Source organism: Syngnathus leptorhynchus, chromosome 20 (assembly GCF_054491065.1).
Source record: "Syngnathus leptorhynchus isolate UIUO chromosome 20, UIUO_Slep, whole genome shotgun sequence".
Lineage (NCBI taxonomy): Eukaryota > Metazoa > Chordata > Actinopteri > Syngnathiformes > Syngnathidae > Syngnathus > Syngnathus leptorhynchus.
The window spans coordinates 3356307-3380675 of NC_141214.1; the positions used below are offsets into that span (position 1 = coordinate 3356307).

General features: G+C 44.3%; 1 protein-coding gene across 1 annotated transcript; it reads left to right on the plus strand.

Moving 5' to 3' along the window:
* The first annotated feature begins 6459 nt into the window (after positions 1–6459).
* On the plus strand, positions 6460–22862 carry nedd9 (neural precursor cell expressed, developmentally down-regulated 9). Its single transcript, XM_085901184.1, has 7 exons — positions 6460–6656; positions 13902–14291; positions 19601–19699; positions 19825–19980; positions 20501–21655; positions 21737–21826; positions 21891–22862. Exons 1-7 carry the CDS (start codon positions 6645–6647, stop codon positions 22443–22445), a joined length of 2457 nt encoding a protein of 818 aa, XP_085757310.1. The 5' UTR covers positions 6460–6644; the 3' UTR covers positions 22446–22862.
* Positions 22863–24369: the final 1507 nt, after the last annotated feature.

Consider the following 24369-nt stretch of genomic DNA (forward strand, 5'->3'; position numbering starts at 1 on the left):
CCAGCAGTGGAAAGGGTTTGAGGTTTTCATGCCGGGGGGGGAAAATGCAGTCTGGCAGCGCTATGCTAACGGGGATCGTCAAGTTCGGAAGCAGCTGCCTTGACCCACTTCTCCTTTGCTTGCGACTCGGGATTTGATGCGCTGAAATGTGCCAAGCAGACGGGAAACAGCTCTATTTTTTTTTTTTTTCGGAGGGACGTCTTACATTTTTGGCCTCAACTTGGAGACAGGCGGTGGAATCAAATGACAAGTTCACATTTGGGGGTTTTGTAATTTGCCTTTCACATTTAATTTAACAATATGTTCATTGTGTATATGTATTGCGGTTGGAATTTATAGCGGTATAGAATTGTGTTACGACAATTTGGAATATTTTTTTTTCCCTTGCCTTAAAACAAAACATAACAGCTCCTTACAAAATTGTGCAATAACATTCAGTCTGCACTCATGCACTGTGTTTTTCCGACTTTGAACGGAAGCATCATTAATCATGTAATTGAAAGCTCAAGTCTAATTTTACCCAGTACAATATCTCATATTTCTTCTGCAAAACACTCCTTTGTGCTTTCCAACCTAAAAAAAAAAATCCCTTGCTGAATTATCTTCAATATTGAGCCATTGACTAGGAAATAAAAGAGCTCAAGTTGCCTGAGTGCTCATTCACTAGCCATAAAGTGATGCAAACAAACCAGGAGAGTGAAAGGTTAACCTCTTTGTTTGGAATCAACAACATCCTGCTCTGTATAATCCCTCAAAAGAAGTTTGTATCGTGTGCACGGTAGTATTACTGTACCACACAACTATAGAGCTGTCAGAATGAAATATAGCTGCCTTCCCCCTTCACAATAAAAGAAACTGTTCATATTGTCTCACGGCAGTATCATTTAAATACATTTTAAAAAATCTCAAATGCGTTGGAATTATTCAATTGTATTTTAGATTTCTTTCAATAAACTGATACAGGACACAATACTGGTTTTATATGTTACATGTGTTGTAGATTTAAGTCATGTTCAGCGGTTTGGGAAAACTGATCCGAATTTTTTTCGAGGTCTTTTTTTTATTTATTTTAGAGACCATCTAGAAATGAAAAACAACAACAGTCTACTCCAAAAAAAAACAAAAAAATAGACCTCCACTTTTGAAGTTTAGTTTCTTATAGCAACCTAGTGTAATTAATTCAAACCTAAACGATTACCAATTTCGATGAAGCGTCATGAGTGTTTTTGAATATCACTCACAAACAAGCATCTTTTGTCTTCCAAAAACATTCCCCGGGCTTTCAACGCTGTAGGTTTGTTTATAACGAGATGCAGCGAGGGCTGACGACGTGGGTGTTGCTGGACGCGGGCGGATTGGAGGAGAAAAAAAGGAGGACTCAGGAGAGCGAGATGCATGCTGGCAGGTTAAAGCAGGTCAGAAGTAGAGCTGGATGGCCCGCAGCAGCTAAAGGAGGTGGTAACGTGACCTCTTCTTTTATTCCTGCCCTCTGTTCAAGGAGCAGCTCCCGTGAAAGTGCTTTTGCCCCAGGTAGATAAATCGAAAAATAAATAGGGAAAATGGCTTCCTTTGGAATCTAATGTTACGTGGCTTTGTCACTAACATAAGCATCACGACACATTTCTTTGCCAAGTCCAAATCATTTAGTCTACAACTGGAGATTTACAGCAAACGTGCCTCTTAAAGCCAACGATTGGTATAAACACAGCCAAACATTCGTCCCCGCAGATGAGCTCTGCAGACAAAACAAAATGGCAGGCACATTCTTTCAATGATGGGATGTTCATCTGCTGTCTTTGAGTGTTTACTTGCTGGAAATGTTTGTCAGATGTTGGCAAGAGTTGTAAAATTGAGCTTTAACATACTTGAGGAACATTTTGGTTGAGAAATTGATCATCAAAATGATTTTGCTTAGTCATCATAAATGATGGTATAATTGCCAAATAGTGAGCCAATATTCACTTTTGTCCATAATAATTTCTTATCAATTATTTAAATTGTTTAGAAATCACTTACAAATGATCACTAAATTATTACTAATGACAATTGTTGGCCCAAAAAAAAATGGAGTTAGCATGATTGTGTCATAAAATCCAAATGTAATAAAATATGAGGCTGTGATTCAAAACAAGAAAAAAAATGTCGCCTCACTTAATATTTAATGAATGATGGAAGAACAATGAGTGAAACTAGGCATCTCATTAATATGGATGGAACTAAAAATAACTACTACAGTTAAATCATTCTAAAATAACATTGTGCAAACATTGAAGCATGAAGGAGCCATCACATTTCTTTTTCCACATTATTCATGATCGTTTTGTATTTTCTTTTTGCCGACGACACAAATTCAAAAGCACAAACACTTATTTGATTTGACTCTGCAAAAAAAAAAGGCACAGCTGCTACTTGAGCAGCCTCGCACATAAATTTGAACAGCTGCCGCTAACATCTGCATATGCGCTGGGAGCAAAAGGTTGGAGAGCCGAAAGTGCTGACCGCAACTTGGCAGGTTTCATGCATACGTGTGTCGCAAAACCGAGGTTTGAGGTCCTCACGACCGGGGAGCCTTTTCTATCCCTTTTCGCTCATCTAAAAAAAAAAAATCATTTCACTTTCAGAATTTTAATAGATTCACATGATATGTCCTAATACTTTTGTGGATCTTCAGATTTACAGTCATCATTTCCTGACCTGAAATCTTCTATCAAATTTAAGTAGGCTTTAAATGTTACGGCGACACATAAAAATATAATCGAATGAGACATAACTATTTCTTGTTGTGGGAGTTTAAACGCTCGCAGATTTGTGGGCGGAAGCGAAGAGGACTAATGAATGATGACATGCACCTTCTAGCGAGGCTTTAGTTTGGATCACCTTGGACTTAAGAGCCTGTCCTGAGTCTCACCGTGTCTCGTTTTAGTTTTCAACCACACATCCCTGGCGGAGCTTGGTATTCTGACAACAATGACCGAAAAGCAATCAGAGCGCTGTGACTGGGCCACAATTGGATTTGTTGTGTTGAGCAATGTGCCAGGCCGGACTCCACCCTGCCTTTTTGGACAAAAAGCCTTCAGATTATCTTGAAAACTATTCTGTAGTCTGTTTTGAAAATCATGAACTATATTTGGGCTCAGATATTGGTTTTTACTGTCCTTTGAGATGTGCAGGTATGACCACAGGGGGTAAAAGTGGCAGGAGCTTGAAAGATGATTGATAGATAGCGGGGGGGAGGCTAGCAGTTTGAAGATACGAAAAGTAGGTCACACTTGGCACAGCCATTTTCTTTTCTTTTTTTTTTGTTTTGCATATTTCGACTCAAGTGCCCTGCCAGCCTTCACTGCTCACCAAACATTTGAGGCACATTTCGGCGTTATTTATAACATTCCCTTCCAAGAATTCCCTCCCGCGTCGTCACTGCCCACAGAGCACAAAAGGATGGATGGATAGTCACCATAAATAACCAGCAGAGCAAAGCCAAAACCACAATGTTTTCCTCTCTGTGCTTTTGTTTCAGTGCCTTGGACAGCTCCAACAGTCCAAATGTGCTGGATGCATCGCAGACTTTGGCACGGACTTGACTAAAATGGAAGATTCGAGGACACAACTCCACGGCAGAGCAGATTACATCGACATTTCAACAATATCATGTTTGTTTACATGTGAAATTCAAACGGGACGATTTACTGCTCATCTGTTTTCTATCTGCATTTTGCGGTCCGAAGATTTAATTGCTCAGCAGTTCATAGCGTCCCTTGTTTATAGCGAGATGACAACATTGAATACAAAAAAAAATATGGATTCATTTTACTTTGAAGCCTTTGTTGCTTTCAGAAAACGTCAAATCGTTGCATTTGGGGGATTCCGTGAAGCTAATTTACAGATTTTTACCTGCCTCGTAATCGCATTTAGCAAATGAGGCTCTCATTTCTCTCCCACTGCTGCTTTAACACACCCATGGGATCATTGCCCTGATTAAATCTGCATACACACAGTAAACACACATGACACACACACACATAGAAAACAAGGTCCAATCAGAGCGAGAGTGGATGGAGTTAATACGCGCCGTCTGACACCTCAGCAACGGCTGAAAATCTTTGCCGCAGAAATGAGAGTGTCAACACGTAATCACACCTCTGCTTCTATATTGTCACAAAGATGGTGTTCAGGGTGAACAAGCGACTGATGGGATCAATTTTAGAGAAGATGACAAGGCTCATTGCTCGGTGAAGAGAATGATTGCAAGTAAGCGTCAAGTTCAAGTGTAGGATCTGCGCACAGTAAATTCAAAATACAGGATTTTTTACCCCATCTTGTCAATAACGCCTGAGCCGTGAGCGGGGGGGAATCAGTATATCATGAATTTTAAAACTTCTCTTGACACTGAAACATTATCCTGCAGTGGCTGCTGACAGAATGATGAACAGTTGGCTCGCTAGCAATACAAGAGCAATGCACAGGCAAATTACTCACTGGGGGAAGAAGGTAGGCTGGCTTGAGCTGTTGGACAATGAATGAACAAGTGCGAGCCATTTAAAAAAAAAAAAAACAAAAAAAAACCTGTGAACACCGGAATTTAAAAAAAGGCCTTGGCATCCAGTTAAATAAGTAAATCATGTGCACAGTGCGCACGGTGCATGCTGCAATGCGAAGGAGCCCTAATTCTGTTTATTTATGGCCTTGTTTTTCAGTCTTCACCTTTATCGCTGCCAAGTTGACGGCCAGATAAAGAGATGCCTTTAGTCGTGTTACAAGGAGCTATTCAGCTCATTGAAATACAACTGTGGAAATTACATTTAAATGAAAGCCGCTATGTCAGTCACATTTGTTCAAGTGGGGGGCCCTCAATGGACATTTGGTTTTTATTTCACACCATTCCGCTTGAATTATCGTAGCCACTATTCTATTTCTCAATTCTAACTGCATTTTGGAAATCTTGAAAAAGTCCAAACTATTATCAGCACGATCTTTTTACCAGGCAAAAGCGAAACTGGTTTTGGTGGTTTTGGGATGTAAATCAGTCCGACTCAAGAGTGAGGCGACCTCTGGCAGCAAAACAACATTGTTTCAAAGTTACTCTTCTTTCCTTTTTTTTGTGTGTGTGTATTTTGTGCATTCCTCCGTGCCGCTGCCAGGCCGTGAGGTCACAGGGCACAAAGACGGAGACACTGGCTAAGGTCTCATCTGTCTAAACCCACGTAGAGGTGCTAGGCAACATGAGGGAAACGTGAAGGTAAGCCGGAGGGAGGGGGGTTAAGATTCCCATAAATATGTCTGAGTAAGTTTGCCAGAGAGTTTGAGGAACAGACTTTCACAGTGAGCGGCGAGGGGCCACCTCGGCGCACAGAAGAGCCGTTGTCCTCCTGCCCGTGTCCATTAAGACTTCGTTCCCCGCGTCGGCGCTCGCACGGTCCTGTGATCTCCACGTACAACCGCTAGCGCCCGCTTTTGAACCCGGGGGGGGTCGGCTCTTACGCAACCCGTGCGGCGCTGACACCTGGCGAGACGAAAAGCGGCCGGCTCATCTTACACCGCCGCTATTTCCGTGCTTGAAATATGCCATCATAACACCCAGCCGACCTACTGCAGCCGCTCGTGTAATCCGCTAGGTGCGAGAGTTAAAGATACCGCGGCCACGGTGGCTGTTGTCAAGGAGACGAGGGCCCCAATACAAATCTTCCACTAGCTGCTGATTGTTTGACTTTGTGGAGGTTCAAAAGGAGGATTTAGAAGCTGTAAGTCAAGCTGGCGGGAGATTGCGAAGCTGGCTGGATCGTCAAATCTCCCACTGGCAGCAAACTGATAATGCATGTCAAGTTGAACAAGCTGAAAATTGCACGCCGCTGAACGACCGACCCCACCTTGCTAAATGTTATGGAAACGGGATGATTAATATTTGCTGATCCAAACAAAGAGTTATAGGAAACAGGTGGTGCAATGCACTTCATCACATACCATAGATAGAAAAGAATAGCGACGGTAGCCACTTGAATGGGCTGCAGCTGCAAGGCACACGCTGCATAAACAAGCTTCGAAATACCTTGCATGGTGAGGATATGACTCTTGGCCGTGGACAATGAGCCACTAAGAGCTTGTGCGTGTGATAAATGAGCCAATGCACATCAGAGAGTTGCAAAAGTGGAGGTGATTTCTCCTCCTTGAAAATTGTTATGGCAGCATACACAAAATGGCCGTGTGGCACCATTTAATTGGATTCTGGTAAAGGCTGTATGATATTTGAGGGAAAAAAATGTCATTGACTCATTATTAAACATTTTGCACAAATAAAAATAGCTCAGTAGAAGGAGTTTTATTCCAAATGTCCTATTTATATATATTTGGAGATGATCATGACGTCACTTCTAGAGGAGGTGGGTAAGGGCGGGGCCAGTGTATGTTCGGACCAATCGGTGCCTCGTATGCAGAAGAGCGCATTTCGTCAGCGCGCAGAGAAGCGGACGGTGGTAGATGTTGAGCGCAAAGGCTCAGTCCGGTTCTAGGAGCGTTTCAGTCGGCGAGCTACTCCGTCTGTGCGGCTCCGGATGGCTGCTTGACTATACAAAAGTCCCTTTTCTTTGTCATTGATGCGACACAAGCGGATATTTCTCATCTATTTTGGAATTTTTTAGAGGAGCGGCAAAATGAAATATAAAGTAAGTGACTTAACGGTGCCTCGGGTGTCAAAGTGGCTTGGCTGTTATCAGAGGGAAAAAAGCTGCAGGCGATGAATTAACTTTTATACTGGATTTTAACTTTGCAGGAAAAAGGATCGAATGGGAGGAAATTCTTTGTGGTTCTAAGATTAAGAACGCACTGTCACTTTTGCTTATTAGACGCTTGCTTGATACGTAACCGCTTGGTTTATGCACGCACGGACTCGCTTTCTTTTTTTTTTTTTTTTTTCCTTCACAATCTGTCGCCCTTGTTTCAACAGTTATTTCACCAGCAGGGGCGTAAGTAGAGCGAAAATGTTAATGGGTTCACCACACCGCACACCTCAGACGGACATTTTTTTTTTTTTTTATGATTACAGTTAGAATATTAGAATATATTCGCTTTAAATTGCAATGATGCTGTGCAAATACAAATACATAAATGATATTGTTATTTTGATGTAATGTGTTTAATGTAGTTCACTGAATTGATTACACGAGTGGCAATAAAAATATATTTTTTATCAGCTTCTAATTCAATTGAAAATCAACTCTGTCACTTTCCGATTATACTTTAGATGTCGTCAGTGTTTTGTAGCATCACACGTGGGCCAGAGCTCAAAGATCAAGGATCACTGCCAATGTGTCATTCTCATCCTAAATTGTTTTATACTGTTATAAAATAATCACAGGTTACAGTTTAAGCCTATAAAATAAGCCATTGTGATCATGTGCCTGAGGCCTACATTTGGCCATCCTTAATTAGACTCAACTGACACAGTAAAAAAAAAAGTGGGACACATCTCCTGATTTGTTTATAAAGCTTCAAATATTCATACCCAGCACTACTTCCACTCGCCGTGGTCGTGTGCTTTTAAATATGTCGTGACGCAAGACCTAACTCGAGATTATCAGCTGTACAAGTGAACAGTCTGTTCAGTTCAGCCAATGCTGGTCTTCATTAGATGAGCTCACGGGCTCACCGCAATCTCGTAGGAACCTATCCGAAATGATTCAGAGATTTTCGATGACGAGCTGCAGTTTTGTGGGTTGTTTTCTCAAGTTGTTGTTTGTCAAGCTTCCCCTGTTGCTCAGCGTCAGCTTGCTGTCTTTTTTTTTTTTTTTAGGGGAGGGGGGGTCAGTGGGCGTGCACATGGACTGACTCATTGGTCTGTTAAATATACACTTCAGAGCAGGCTCATGGTTTCAGCCTGTGATCTTTACAAGAGAGGGGAATTTGGATATTTATGAATCAGAACGAGAGAAGCATTTCAAGACTCTTCTATGTGTGCAAGCATGTCTTTGTTTGACTTTTTTTCTCCTGCCTTTTAAGATAGTGATGCAGCGGGTGCTTTTTACATACCCAATTTCCTCAAATAGTGACCAAGGCCGTTTAGTTACTCAATTGCAAACAGTACCAGGGCATTTATTTGAAGCAGGCATCTCTTTGACAGGAGGCCTTTGTTAATATTACGAAGGAAAAGAGGAAGCAAATAATTATTACTTTTAAGAGCCTCAAAATCATTGATGTCAAACTCGAGGCCCGGGGGCCAGATCATTTTATGTGGCCCGCGGGGACAAATTTTGACTTCATGTGTCAATACTAAATCTCCAAACGATTTAATTACGGGGAGATTTTCGCTATTCACAGTAGGCCCCAATTACCAGAGGGTTCACTGTATAGATGGCAACATTATGTAATGGGGGGGGCTGGCATGGAGAGCGCAGGAATGTGTCACTGCTTCGATGCCTCCCTGCTGTGTTTATCAGATTTCTTTCAGCTCAGCTGCCGTGTTCAAAGCTGCTAAAATAGCTGTGGAAGTTAACCTCTCACATTGCCATGTTTGTGTTTGATCTTAGTGCCATTGAATGATTTATATTAAGAGGCGGGGGGTAGAGTTGCAGACCTTTAACCCGGCCGGCGCTTGTTGTCTATCGGAGAAGCTTTCCAAACAGGTGCTCAGGTGTGAGAGGAAGGATTGTCTCCCATTGGTGTCTTAATGCCTGTAATCTCTTCTGTTGGGTCGGACGCATGCACTCGGATCTTTCACCTGCGGTACTTTCAAGAGTTCAGACTGTTCGGCTGGAAAAAATATATATATATTCCACTGGCACTTCCATAGCTGATGTCACAGTTGCCGAAATAGCTCGGAATGATTAGGTGGCCAAAATGTGTGCTTTCCTCACTGTTTCATTTTTTTATGGGTTCAGCTTCCAGGCACAGGTCCAAGGGTAAGGGGAGCTGGAGGAGGGCGAAGCAGACATTGTTTGGAGTGGGAGGAGAATCCCTGATGCTGAAAAGGGGGCTGCAGCAAATGAAAAGGAGAGGAAGTTGTGGGGGGCGACGAAAGGGCAAAGTGTTTGGTGATGGGGGGAAGGGGATGGCAAGAGAAAGGTTGAGAAGCTCCCTGCATGTGTGAGAATGAGAACATTCCAGGACCTTGTGTTTGGGAATGCAGTCCAGAAGATGTACAAGATTGTTTCAAGGTGGCCCTTTAATGAGTCATTGGGGCGAAATATTTCTTCACGAGTCTACAGACAAAAAGCCGGCAGACAACTTTGATTGACATTTCCAGTTTCGCTCCAAATGGCTTTCATTTTTCTTACAATGACTAAAAAGAACATGAGCAGCTCCCCCAATGAGAATAAATGAATGGCGACCCCCCCCTCTCTCCCCCTCCCTCCCTCCCTCACCATCCCCCTCCGCAAACACCCCGCCCGCAGTGCCCTCGCATCGTCAGCCAATTTTTACTATAACAAAAAAAAACGCACAAAGGCAGATAAGAATGCACAATATCAGATAGGAATTATTTCCAAGTATGCCAACTATTTTTGCAGGGTCATCTCTGAATGCCCTTTGGCAGTTGACCCCCGTGGTGGGAAGAAGGAAGCCGGACAGCTGAGTAAAGTTATTAATACCAGTGCAAAAGTTAGTTCAAACTACTATTAAAAGACTTTGGGATTTAAAGCAACACAATATTGGATTTATCTTACTTTAATTCGAGATTACAAAATAATTTTGATGGGATGACGCCTCTCCTTGAGAAACTGTTCTTACAATTCTTTTTTTTGTGGGGGGGGGGGGGGGGGGTGACGTGCAAGATCTTAGCTAACCGTGAAATCGTAGGGACAGCGCCAGAAATTTCCATCTCATTGTCAAATCCCAAATGTAAAAGCCTCCAATGTGGCCCTGCAGTGATACCATGAAGATGATTTGAAATCTTGCCTCATGGCCTCTAGAGGGATTTATTTATGTCTCCAAGGTCTACCAAGATGCACCCAGATAGCATTTTGGCCTTGAGGGACAACTTCACTCAGAGTCCAAGAGACTCCTTAACATTCACGGAAATAGATGCGCTTTTTGAACGTGGCTCAGACACCTAATTATAGCTGGTGCTTTTAAAAACCCTCATAAGGCAGCACAAGATGAGGGGAACGATAAGGCCGACCTTCTGCAGGACACGGGAAGTGCTGCAGGGTGAAGGAACTGACCGCGGGGTCACGGCACGCTACCTCGTGTTTAACGTGACAATCCAGAAACAAATGAATAGAAAGGGTTAAGAGCAGATGGGGGGGGGAGTATCCATTCCGACTTTGACATTTCACAATCGCTTCCTGTGACTTCATAAAACCTCAAGCGTTGCACTCGGCCCACGTTGTATTAGATTTACTACTGGAAGCGGGTTTACTTTGTAATTTAATGACATCAGTCCAGTGTGAGTGGTCAAAAGTTACTCAATGAGTTTTTAGCCGTCTTTGCCTGCTCTTTATTAAATCCCAACGACCGTACAGGTTGAATATTTCAAATTATAGTTCCGAGTTGATTATAGCTTGGTATATAAAGGCTCGTTGTCTATGTCAAGAAAAAAAAAAAACGACATTGCTTCTGTGTTTTCCATACCATTTTCTGTCTGCAGTTAAAGGAGCCCTGCTATGTAATTATGCTCACTGGCAGAGGTTACAAAGAGGCTATAATCGGGGGGTTAAACCTTCCTGAAAAATGTCCAAATGAAGAAATTACCATGTAGTCAGGGCACTCAAGCACTTCCCATGAGTCTCTGCTACCCAGAACCCTTCACACGGCCCATTTATTTGAACTGGCTCTCACCCGCAGCAGGGCCCTTTCACTCTGAGGAACGACTGGTAAAAAGTCATCAGGTCCTCATTATCGTCATTACCATAATTATTTTCTATATATAACCATGTGAAACCAGGACACACCAGTGTGCTGCTTTTTTTTTTTTGTTGCAAACTTATAGTGGTGGCATGTTTTTGTTTGTCCACAATTTAAGAAGAAGGGGATTTCATTACCCCCCCCACCCGAAAGAGTTTGACCCTCTCAGGCTTCCAGCAAAGGTGGGGCTCCTTTTTAAAAGGCAGCCGAGTTACGTAAAGGCCATTTTATTTTTGGATTGAACAGCACAGGCAAGCGAGAGGTTTACAGTCTACGTGGAGGCCAGACACTGATGGAAAAAGCCTGCATGAGTCATCAGTGTCTGTGTACGTAGAAAGGGGGTTCAGGGCAGGGGAGGGGTCAGACAGCTGGATCTTTAGGTTGTATTCAGTCATCCAGGTGCAGAGGCAGACAGTTCCGTTCATGCTTTCTACTGATCAAAACATGAGGCCTTTAAAAACAGATGTGGGCAGCCTGGCAAAGGAAAACATTTTTGGTCTTATTTTCTCTTGCGGTCCAGATTCCATTTTTAAAGACAGGGCAAAGAGAAACCGATTACTTGCAACTTTCTACTATCACAGTGCCTTGGAAGCAGGATTTCAATCAAGGTGTGTCTAAGCCAAGTTGTTGTTTTAAATTATCGGTGTCAAACCCAAGGCTGGAGGGCCAGATACAGCCCGCTAGATCTTTTTATGTGGCCCACAAAGATAAACTGTGCATCGACTTTACAAATTGTCTTCACTAGAGATGTTGTCAGCAATTTTGACTAAATGCATCCCAGGACAAAAATGAATTTGACACCGTCGTCGAGACCAGAAACACATCATACTTTTCTCAAGGGAGCGGTAGAACGACTCGCCCTGCTACTGACCTCTAAATGATAACTTCCTGGAAGCTCACACTCATAGGTGGGAGTCACAGAAGGGGCCCTTCCTTTCCTTGACACGACCCACATCCAAATGGCAAACACGTGTGTTTACTGCCAGGATCAATGGCAGACGAGCATCACCGTGTTGTGACTAATCGCTGTTTATGCCGGAGACACGACGCTTGCTTAATAGTTGTTTTTTTATCTGCTCAAATTACAGCGGAGCAAACAAATACAGAGTTGTGTTTTGCCACTTTGCGTCACATTAGAAGGACATTATTTTCACAAATAACCTGTTTATGTAAATTTTAATGGCTCTTTTATTGCATTTGCCACGCTGGTCATTCACATTTGCATGAATGCTTTTATATTGGGTTTTAAATCTAATCTATGGGTGACTAACATTTCCTGGGTAAAGGTGCAATAAAAATATGATTCCCTTGAAGGTGACACTAAAGATTTACCACAACAGATTATAAATCCATTTGTTTTGTTTCAAGGACTAATTGACTCACTAACTAAATAAATTGCATTTTGAGGTTTTAAAAAAAAAAAAAAAAAAACCCTGCAGTGGCTGAAGTCAAGAAAATTGACGCATGAATTTGCTGCAGGGCTTGTGATGTGATTAGCTTTGCATAAATGTGTTGCAGAAGTCTACTTTGCCTTTCAAAGTCACGTGGGAAAGGCTCCAGCTTGCCAATGACCCTGAAAAGGCGGCAGACTACACAACTACAAGTCGAGATGCAGAGCTGCTGGTTTATAAAACATTCGGCCATCTTCTCCTACAGATCATTTTACATTTTCATTCCACCGACTGCATATACCGCTTGGGAGCTTAATACAAGAGTTCCGCATTTTCATCAGTGTAATTAACAGAAACAAAAGGAGAGGACAAAAGAGTCTGTTGAAAGCAAATTTAAACATGCCCTTGCATAGATACGGTTGCCGTGGTGGTAATCACAGTAAAGAGCTTTTGCTTTCCTCATGGATGACTCTGCCAGGTTACATCATATTATCAGAAACAGCAAACTCACATCCCCTCCAATTGGATGACCTCAAAGGTCAGCATCGAACGCGCGGCGGGTCCAGCTAGTGGCTGGGTGGTACTGGTGGGTGTTGTTGCCTAAAGGCGCTGACAGTGCACTTAGACAAAGGCTGAGAAGAGATAACGGCATTAAGATGTGAGAGTTTCACGTGGGAACTGTTTGATTCAGACCGTGGAGAGAATACGCAAAGACGACTTCCTGGTTCTCACGCGGAGCTGCGGTACAATAAAGGCTCGATAAGGAAATCCTTTATCTGATAATATATGAGACTTAATGACAAATAAAAGTAAACAGCAGCGGGGCAATTTAACGCTTTCATTGTCGGTCGGTCAGCAACTCGAGGCAATTTCATTATGTCGGAGGAGAAGACCGTGAAAGGACCCACTTAAATTATTATCGTTGATAATATTGGCATTTTACAAAATAGGTTTAAATCCAGGGGGACTGGAAAGATTCCCAAAGGGCGTCAATCTTGAGCCAGTCACAAAGTCTGACCATTAGTGACGTGTTCATGGGCTGAAGATGATTTCAAGACAAAAGGCCTCTTTATCAATTATTTAATCAATAAGTGGATTGGCAGGGCCTTTTAGTTCCACTTGAATTAGTTTGTCAATATGATTTTGGGCAATTCCATTTGGTGGAACTGTTGTGGGGGAGCCCCTGTGGAAGAACTGACGCTATCAAAGACTCTCTCACAAATGTTCTTTAATGGACACAAATGGTTGAATCTAGTTAAAAAGTCTTTCCAGAACACTGGAAACTGTAAAAGTGCAAAAGGTTCTCCAATATAGTGTCCCACCTCATCCAGTATTTGTTAATTCATGCTAAGTTGATTCTTTCCAGCCACCGAAAAGGATAACGGTGCATTTAATGTGGCAATTAGCAGCAAATACCTCGCTAAAACACCGCAACGGCACACTCCGGGGCATCTGCTATCGCCCAAATCTGCCTGTTAGACTCATTATGACTCAACCCCCGCTGGCCCGGAACGCGCAACTGCGCCCTGAGGCGGGGCGCAAACTGAGAAAATCCCGTCAAGTTCACATTTGTTTGTACGACATCTGGCGTGGAGCTGCGGGCTCATGCCATTTGCATGGTAATTTCAACTTCACCAGCATAACAATACTTTTTTTTTTTTTTTTTTGGTCTTTCCATAGAACCTGATGGCTAAAGCGTTGTACGACAACATGCCCGAGTCCCAAGAGGAGCTGGCCTTCCGCAAAGGGGACATCCTAACTGTTATCGAACAGAACACCGGCGGACTGGAGGGCTGGTGGCTCTGCTCCCTGCACGGCCGGCAAGGCATCGCCCCTGGCAACCGCCTCAAGCTGCTCATAGGGCCTAAGTTTGAGGCCCAGTCGCCGGCCGCCACCGCCGCCGGCGCTACCCAGTCGCCTCACCAGCAGAAGGCTGGCTCGGGGGCTCAGGGGCTGTACCAGAGTCCACAGCAGCAGGGCCAGCAATGCGTCTACCAGGTGCCCTCTGGACAAGATGTCTATCAAGTCCCGCCGAGGAGCACACTCGCTGCTGATAACACGCCGAGCAAGGTGAGATACTATCAAGGAGTCTCATGACCTTCCCTTTAACTCTAGATTTCTTTAAAAAAAAAAAAAAAACGGACAATTGAATTTAGTCTATTTTATTTCCCCAAGTGGTTGCATGAAATAAAGTCATTTGGATCCAGATGTATTTTTAATTAGACTATACAAATAAGTATCTGGTGCCAGCCACTTAACGAGATAAAATGGAATAAATTCAACACTTTTTTTTTTTGTGTAGACAAAATATTTCATAGTGTCTCATTCCACAAAATCTTTCATTTGCAGTGGTGTGGCAACATGCTGCTACGCTGTTTACAATTATCACGATCCCGCCTGGAAACTTCACTTCGCTCCAGCTTCCAAAACATAACCTGAGCAAAACAGAGTGTCCCTCTTTGTGGAAACGTGGCTTGAAAATGAACAACATTGCACTGGAAAAAGAATTTTAGAGACTCAGCTGTGCCAAATATGCTCCAATTGATCCCGAGCGGCTTTTCTATGGGATCAGTACGGATTGCAAATATCAAACGGTGGCCATGGCTTACGTTTGCCTATCGACGCGATAGGACCCGACGTTCACAATTGCCCTCGCTGAACAAGTAGAAGGCAGACATGTCAGCGAGATTGCGGGTCTGCGATGACAAATGTGGACATGGGTGTGCCGGGCCTGGTGTTTACCACAGAGCAGGGTAGTGTTTTTGTGCGAGGGCTCCCCGCTTGGCTTTATTCGTGCATGGGCGCATTGTGTGTTGCAGAGCCAGTTTAAGCCACAGAGGCCCAAGGAATCAAGGAAAAGCAAAAAAAAAAAGTGCACAAAGCCATTTTTTTTTTTTGCTGGAGCCCAGCTCCTTTTAAAATAGCTTTTTTTTCTCCACTGTATTTAATTGTTGGGTTACGGCTCACTAGCAAACACATAGCACTTAGCTTGGTCACTGACGGTATAGCCACTATAGTTAGTCATAGTTGTTTTATTGGTGGATTTTTTTTATTTATTTTTTTTCCACAGTATATAATTTTTCTTGGACTGCTCCTAAATAGTGTATAGATAAAAGCGGGACATGAATCATTGCAATAGAAAATAAAAATGATATACAATATAGCGGTGTCCTCATCATCACGTGTGGGAACATTTTGTTCACGTAGAGGCGACGACAAAATGATTCGGGTTCGCACATAGCCGTTAAAATGAAAACGTCGCATAAGCACGCCAGGCCAGGACTGTCATTGGCAAAGAAATTTGTCGGGAAAATGCACACCAACTGTTATTCTGGCTTTAAAAACACTTGTCAACCAATCAATCCGGTACCCTGTGATTGGCCGGTAACCAAAATCACATTTGAGTATGCTCACAGTTTTTCCTCAAGCGTGACGGAAACATTTTGTTATTTATCTAACGTCGGCGGCTTCTCACACATCATCCCTCGAGGAGACGTATTCATCATACGTCGAAGGAGCTTTTGCTGCCCTATGGGTGTTTTTCTTTTATGAACAAATTAACTTTGGTTATCGTTTGAATGAGCACAGGTGAGCACTCGGGTGGGTAAACATTACTGCAAGATAAAGATTGGGAGAGCCGGAGGGACCTGTCAGTCAAGCAAAACATCAAGCAGTCTTATCAACAAGCTATTTTCCAACACGCTGGTATAAAAGGCTTTGATGGAAGGCTGGAAAATCAAACTAACAGTATTTAGCGGCGTAATCATGTTATTATAGAGATTATATGAAACCTCGGATGAGTAATTTTTCCGTGGATGTGTATTTGTCAGGGAGTAGAATTTCACTCAAATGGAATTTTGATTTTAGTCTCGATAAATGCGTCACATGCAAATGAATGTTCTCCTCGAGGTTCCTTTGTGCATTGTTGGGAATCCAAGACAAAGCTGGGTTGTTTTACAATGACGTCTCACGCAAGCGCTGACGGTTCGTTCGTTTTCAAAATGCCAAATAGTACGAGTTGTTTTTGGTCGAAGAAGTCCTTTTTTATTTTAAGTCTGTGGTTGACGATTCAAAATCGATTAGTGAGGCGAGAGTTATTTTCCAAACGTATGAATGGGCCAGCGGTTGCCTTTAGTGTAACGCAAGACGAGAAATGACAACATTCCTCACGTCGGGAAAGCTTTAACCTCCAAATCACCTTCATTTCTCTTCTATTTTTGTTCTTTTTTTTTTTGGCAGTCACTTTCAGAGTCTGGCCTGAATTGGGACATCTGAACACTCAGGCAAGGAAAATAATAAAAACCTAATGAAAGCTTTTTCTTTCCTTCGACAAGAGACCAACAAGCATGGCAAGTTTTTATAAATAGGTTTATTGGAGTCAAGAGGGAATTAAAGTAGAATCGACTGAGAGATAAAAAGAATTATGACTTCATACCATTTCTAATGGTTATTGGAGGAAAACCCAAAACGTGACCGCACAACGTGCCGATTTGTGACATCCATAGCATGTTCCAGCGGAATTATTATGATTTGGATGCAAAACAAAAATCGAAAGGCCAACTTGCCATGTTTGTTGTTGTCCATCCAGCCACATGAGATGAACCAAATTAGCATGTGAGGCCCGTTCTAATTGAGTAGTAGCGATCCGTTACTACGGCGCCCAAAATAAGTTGACTTCAACTTGAGTCAGCGTTGCTCAAGTGTAATTTTTACTTTCTGAACAGACCGCCGTGCTTTATGATTTCCTCCAAAATTTGTCTTCTGGTCTAGCGCGACGCAGATCCAGATTGGCAACCGGTTATTTTCTTTTTATGTGGTCTGGAGCTTTGGTGTCTAAATGCACGCTGGGGTTTGGCGCTGCCGTCTCACTCTGGTTTGAAGTCGGGCCTCGTCCTTGACTGACCCTCGCGGGGGCTTGACCCAAAGAGGAGAAGAACATTTCTTGATTTCCTCTGTTTCTGCTTTGCGTTGTGAAAGGTATGTCTGTTTGGCTCCACTGAGGTCATGGTCTTCAAAGATGGCTTGGGTTCAGAGTTCAAAGACCTCAGCCGAGCGTCTTATCTACGCCTACCAGACGGCCTATTCATTCCTCACTTCCTGCCCCCCCCCCCCCTCGGAGAACTTTCCTCCTTGTATGGGCATTTCCTGCGTCATGGCCACAGATCCGATGCCTATAAAAATATACGTGACGAATCGACTCATGATAGTCGTTTACCTCGATAAAGCGACGAACTAATGACCTGTTTGTTTGCCGCGATCGTATTTTCTCCAACCGAGCGCGAGTACGGAGCTCAGGTGACTTATGTCTTCCTGGAGCACGCCGGCTCTTTCGAACGCTGGCCATTGTTATGGCGGTGATGAATCGTTGGCCCATGAGAAATGACCGAGAGGGGAGGGGCGGGGGTTATAAATCAGTTGTAGCAAAATCTGCGGTGTGGTTTGCATACCGAGGGGACTTTGCTCCTTGAAGGTTTATAAATGAGTCATAAAGCAAAGTGAGACGGGAGGACAGGAAATGCTTCGCTTGAAAATTTGGGCAACGCAAACAGTCATTTGACCTCTTGGGTGTCTCGTCTGTGGGATTGCACAATTGTACTAAAGTTCTTCATTGGGCTTTTATTCATCCGTCCCATTTTCTCCAGGGAATTACATTTACGTAATGACGTTTTCTCAGAAACCGCGTGTCGTCTTTTAACATTCCTACGGATTGAGAATTCGCTTTGATCCGAGCGGATGAAAGACGATCCTTATTTGAGCCCGGAATCAGTAGCTCGTCCTCATTAAGTCGCCTGTCTGGTTGAGGCGGAGGCTTTTGGCTAGCTAACGGCGATACGGCTCCGAGGATTTAAAAAGTCCATTTCTTGCAATAATTGCTTTTGCGCATTACGTGGCAACGCCAAGTGGATGTTTTTGTTAAGTGATTCATCAAACACTCCCTACGTTCAGATCCGCACTCCCATACATAAAAGTTCCACTCTTAACTAACATAAATGATGTCATAGTGTGGCACACCCTAAGCTTTGTCAACATCAAGCTCGGAGTCCGACAAATCATCATTTATAGCAGTGCGAGGTTGCCCAATTACTGCAATCTTTTACCTGATCTGGCTTTAGTCACATAGTTTGAAGGAATCCTTGGAGCACCTTAGTGGGAGCAAATGTTTGTCCGGTCGCTCAGGAGATCTTTCGTGATGTCATCGCCTCGCCTCTCTCACTCAAAAAAAAAAAGGGTGCCACAAAAAAGCTCATTGAAGTCGGTAAATATTTACAAAGCAGCAATTATGACGGCGGCCGGTCAGCGTCTACGCAACAGCGTGCTGAGTAAACAAGAGTGAGCCCATGACACATACCTGCGGAAAAGGTCACGCAAGGCCTTACATGGGCACCTTGCTGCCATCTGCAAGTGGCAGCTGGCTCCAGATATCCGCTTATCGTCAAGGCACAGACTCAAGCCGCGGGCTTGGAATGACCTTTAATAGACTTTCATTTCATTTGCACGACAGGTATGCTAGCAATGAACACCTTAAATCACCTCGAGACTTGTTCAAATCAAACTGATTAGAACCATATGAACTTCACGTCGGACTCCCGACGTTGAATGGCATTCCTTTCCATACTGAGCAACATACTCCTATTTTCCATTCCTCACTGTTCCCTCTCTCCCCACCTCCCGTTGCTCTTTTTTTTTTTTTTTTCATAAATCTTTTGAACAGATTTAACTTCTTCTTTCCCTGAAACCGTTCTGTGCTGGCAGAGTTTTTCTTCATTATCAAAAACATTATTTGACTCGTTTTATGATGACTCAAGAAGAGTACTATGAGTACGATTCCTATTTTCAAAACAGAGTAATGAACCTTGCTCGTTCTCGTGAGGCGACGGTAGCAAGTGGGGGTGGAAAAAGCAGTTCTGGGCCCGGAGAGGGACATTCCCAGAATTCCTCTGTCTGTCTGACGCAGCGAGGAGGTCTGCAGCTCCGCTTTTAGGGGCTACGAGACAGCAGCGGTACGGGGGGGGATGGAAAGAGTGGGATTAGGAGGTGTGGAAGGACTGATCACCACTGACGGGAAAGAGAGCAATATGGAGGATTGAAAGAGAGAAAAGCAAAAATGGCACCGATCCAAGAGAAGCTAGAAAGATGATTTGTTTTCCGAGCAGTAATCACGTCATTATCCTCAAAGCGTGTCTGCAGCATAGCGTTCGATGGTAATTTGAGTTGATTCATCCATAGCAGCAAAAATGGAATCAATCCCAAAAAAAAGAGCCGCAGAGTCTGTGTGGCTATGTTTGCAACTGGCTAGCATTTGTCGTAAGGACTGCTGTGAAGCTTTTTTCGGACAGCACCTCTCATTGTTTGCTCTTCTCCCTGATGGCATTGGACAGGTGGTGACCCCCACCAGAGTGGGACAGACGTACACCTACAGCCCAGGCCAGCACAACCAACAGGACCTCTATGATGTCCCACCCAGTCGATCGCAGGGGGTAGGTCCCTTATTATTATTATTTTTCTTCACACACACATCATAAACTTAAGCCAAATCATAATTTCTTCGAATATTTTTTTCTGAAATTGACATCAAATGTTATTTTTTGTTCCTTTTTTCCAGGTGTATGATGTCCCACCAGGTCAAATGTTAGGCTCGCCCTACCCCGGACAGCACGGAGCCGCACGGAACCAAGATATCTACGACGTCCCCCCGTCTCAAGCGGACCTCAGGACACAAGGACAAGACGTTTACGACGTCCCTCCTTCTTCACAAGCGGTAATAAAAGAAAAAGGCCATCTCACTCTATTTGCTTTAGGGAGGAAGTGACGGCAGTTGAAAACATCATTTGAAGTGATTGATACAGTTCCTGCTGTTTGTTAGAATTGGCAAAGATAAATTAATAATACGCTAAAAGTCACATTTATGACATTTTTGCGGTCACGCCGAATAAAGGCTTTGCAGAGTTGAACCAAAAGCTCCACGAGTGCGGTTAATTCCGTCTGAAGCTTCCATGGGAAAATCAAAAACAAAGCTCTTGACTTTCCACAGCTTCTACGTTTCCATTTTTTCAGGCTGACGTCCAACGGTTTGTTTCTCATAAGCAGAAATACGCCGGGTGTCATTCCTAATTAAAGCTGAGAAGTGGCATTTCGAGGCTTGTGGGAAGTATTTTGCGTTTTCAAAATGGCAGCCGTTGCGGTTTCAAATCTCAAATTCAACCACATGACATTGCGATGTTGATTTGAACTGGATTTCAGCCCAAATGTAAACAAACATGGCCGTCCTTGTCCTTCAGGTGTACTCGGTGCCACCCTGCAGAGCCACGCCCGCCCAGCAGGAGGGCACGTACGATTTCCCGCAGCCTCTCAAACAGATGCAGGAGGGCATCTATGACGTCCCTCCGCCCAAAAGCACGCACAACCCTCAGTCCGTTTACGACTTCCCCTCCAGCATGGAGCCGGCCGGCCATCAACAGAACAGTAACGAGGGCATCTACGACGTCCCCCCTACGGCCCTGCTGTCCGTCGGGGCGGTCTCGCCCAGCGACGTCTACGACATCCCGAGGGGCATGCAGCTCTCCCAGCACAGAAGCCTGCCCGCCGACAGGGACAAGGGCGTGTACGACGTCCCCGTCCAGGAGTCCCGAGCCGTAGCCGACGTGACCGACGGCGTCAACCGCTTGTCCTTCTCCAGCACGGGCAGCACGCGGAGCAGCATGTCCACGTCGTCCTCCTCCACGGCCGCCAGCTCGGAGGGCCGCTTGGCTCTGGATGTGGACACCGCCGTCCAGAGGTTGTACCGTCTGCAGCAGGCCGTGGAGGTCTCGGTCGGGGCTTTGCATTCCATGACGGCGTCTCCTCACTGGAGGACTTTTCCTTTCATGGAGCGCCACGCGAACGACGTCCGCGGGGTGCTGGACAGGGTCCGAGTAGGTCTGGGGGACTTTATCGTCTTCGGGAAAGGGGCCGCGGCCAACGCCACGGCGCTTTCTGATTCCACCCTTCACAGCAAGCTGAGGAGGCAGCTGGGACGGCTGGAGGACTCGCAGCAAATCCTCCTGCAGATCCATCAGGTCTTGGAGAACAACGGCTGGGCGTTGAACATGTTGGCCGCCGCCGCCAAACATCACAATAAGAGCGACGAACTGGATCGCTTCGTGATGGTCTCCAGAACGCTGCCGGATGACGCCAAGCAGCTGGCCTCCACGATAGGCAACGCCGCCGAGCTGCTGTTCAGACGGACGCACATGGAAGGGTCCTTCTCGGGCGGGAGCACGCCCGACGATAACAACATGAGCCACACGCTGACGTCGCCCTCCTCGGACAGCGACACTTACGGCGGGCAGACCAAACCCTTCCCGGTGTCCTCCAGCCAAGACAAGGACAACATGAACCACAGCGAGAAATGTGTTAAAAGCTGGATGGAAGACTACGACTACGTACATCTTCAGGTACATTGTCCACCTCTAACCAGAAATTCTTTTTTTTCCCCATTAGCCTATACAACAATATCGATATTCCCTCACTTACAGGGCAAAGAAGACTTTGAGCGTCAGCAGAAGGAGCTGCTGGAGAAAGAAAATATCATCAAGCAGAATCAAGCTCAACTGGGCCAGGAACAGGTGAGCTTCAGCAAACGCCCGAGAAGTTTGTTTTTCAAAAATAATCATGTCCGATTGTCTCCAGATCAACCAGTTCAAGAAGCTGGAGCAGGAAGTGATCAAGCCAGTGGAGAACGACATCTCTCAGTGGATGCCTCACCAACACCCGGGGAGGACGGCCACCCCCCACGCCGAGACAACGCCGCCGCCGCCCCCGTCCGCCTCCACGCGCACGTGCACGCGGGACCGCCAGCTGCTGGGTTTCTACTCGGAGCAATGCGAGCAGCACTTTGTCACGCTCCTCAGCGCCGTGGACGCCTTCTTCAGTTGCGTGAGCGGCGGGCAGCCGCCTCGCATCTTTGTGGCCCACAGTAAATTCGTCATCCTTAGCGCTCACAAACTGGTCTTCATCGGCGACACGCTGTCCCGGCAGGCCGCCACCCCCGAGGTAGCCAACCGGGTGATGAACTCCAGTAACGTGTTATGTGACTTGTTAAAAACGGTGGTGGGCGCCACCAAGACGGCGGCGCTCAACTACCCCAACACATCCGCCATTCAGGAAATGGTGGACAGAGTCACCGATCTTTCACATCACGCACAACAATTCAAAGAACAATTGCTTCAAATGGCCAAATGGTGATTCTCTTCCCCTCTGCCTATGATATAAAATAAAATAAAAATGACATGTTGTGTAAATATTTGCTCTTTTTTGGTTTCGATTGTTTTATGTGGACGTTTTTCATAACATTCCAGTCATATATTATGAAGCACCTTATGTTCTTTTCACCCATATTAGTGTTGTTGATGTGTCGTACTGCTGGATGTGTGACAGTAGATCCTAAAGGATGTTAATATCCATGTGCGTGCGTGTGTTTATGTTGGAAGTGGCCGTTCTCCACAGATAAAGTAAAGATTTGTTCATAACCATGACATTGTGTCTTTTCTTTACTCTTACTGATAATTAGAAAATATTTGCAATAATGATGGTGGTCAAATATATTCTTTTTATTCCAACTGCGATTTGATCATTAAGCCTGGAAAGATTAAATAATGAGGAGTGAGCAGCGGATGTATATTTTTTTTCATCCGACAAAGAGTTATTCGTAGCTTCTACTCTAAAAATAGCCGTTTATTTTGAACTGCGATTCCATGAATTCTCACTTAATGGGTTGTAGTGTACTTTAAGCTAGCAGACAGAAGAATTCCTCAGCGCCCCTGCAAAACATTGAATCTGACAGAGGCGAATGAGGGCATGATGTGTTTTGTACGTGTTCTCTGAGCCGTGAGAGATGTTTTTCCAAAAATGCCAAAACGCATTTTGTCTAACTCCAAAGACGCTCTTTACATTGGCTACACGGGAGTAGCTACGTGTCATAGAAACAAAACTCCTTTTCTCCTCTACATCTTTGCTAATCCCACTAAGTTGTCTCAACAGAGCCTCAGTGAAATAGAGTGTCTCTCCAAAGAGTGGCTGCTCTAAAGATAGATGAAGAATAGATGCCCATAATCACAACGAGGATCCCCCCCTCCCTCCTCCTCCTCTCTCTGAATCAGAAAATCTCATTAAAACCTCTTTTCAGCTCGCATAGACTGGCACTGCATGCCAAGCAATTTGTTTTTATTATCTACCGCATTCCTGCTCACGCTCTCCGGAGAGACGAGAAGGAAAAGGAATTTGCAAATGCAATCACTTTTTAAAAGGCTTCGCCATATAACTAAATAGTAATCAGAAGATGTCAGCTCAATTTGGCTTGAGCAAAGTCTTATTCAGTGCTAATCTGCTTTGCCAAGGCAAGCAACAGCAGTTTTATTGAAAATAAATATTGGCGACTGCCTGGCAAACACTCATTTACAACATTTGCAAAACAATATGGAATCGTATATTGATGTTTATTTTCCAATATTTGCTTATTAGGATGAAACTCAGGTTGCTGGCCTTGCTACCTCGCGTATGCATGAAAATAAAACCAATTTTCCATTGGTTAAGCGATATTGGAGAATGAATTTGGTCATAAAAATGTCATGTGGGGAAGCAACAAGACAGAAAAATATTATAAGTGAGCCCTTAGCTTTACCTAAATTTGTGCTTTTGTATTCTGTGGAGGAGTTATTGACTAGAAAGCACTATGAGGTCATGTCAGTGAATCAATTGAGTTATTTTAGTCCTCGCTAGCTTTTTGTCTTTCAACGAGTGTGCATGTGTGTGTTTGTGTCACCAGGAGCTACAAAACAAACACGACAAACCTGGCTCGCTCTGTTGAGCTGCTGGAAAAACAGCAGGCTTGTGGTTGCAGTTTGCTTGATCCCAATTGTGCAGTCTCGACACACTGCAGAGAAACAGCAAGCAGGTGTTAGGCTGGAAATTTGCAGCGAGGAAAGGTTGGTTGGTTGGGGGGGTCGTCAGCTGCTCACCTTGTCTGCAAGTGGCGATGTCACCAAGCGTGTAGCAAAAAAGCACAGCGTGCACAGAGAAAAAGAACTGGAGTGGATGTCATTTCCGTGGTTTACCACAATCATTTCCTGTAAAGTATTTGCAGAATCTGAAATTACAGCTTCTCAAAGAC

What these genes read in the sequence shown, in the direction of transcription:
- nedd9 (XM_085901184.1), top strand. An exon ending in TCCCTCCTTCTTCACAAGCG is followed by an intron (nt 19,981 to 20,500) that starts GTAATAAAAGAA and finishes CTTGTCCTTCAG; the next exon opens with GTGTACTCGGTGCCACCCTG. An exon ending in CTCAACTGGGCCAGGAACAG is followed by an intron (nt 21,827 to 21,890) that starts GTGAGCTTCAGC and finishes GATTGTCTCCAG; the next exon opens with ATCAACCAGTTCAAGAAGCT.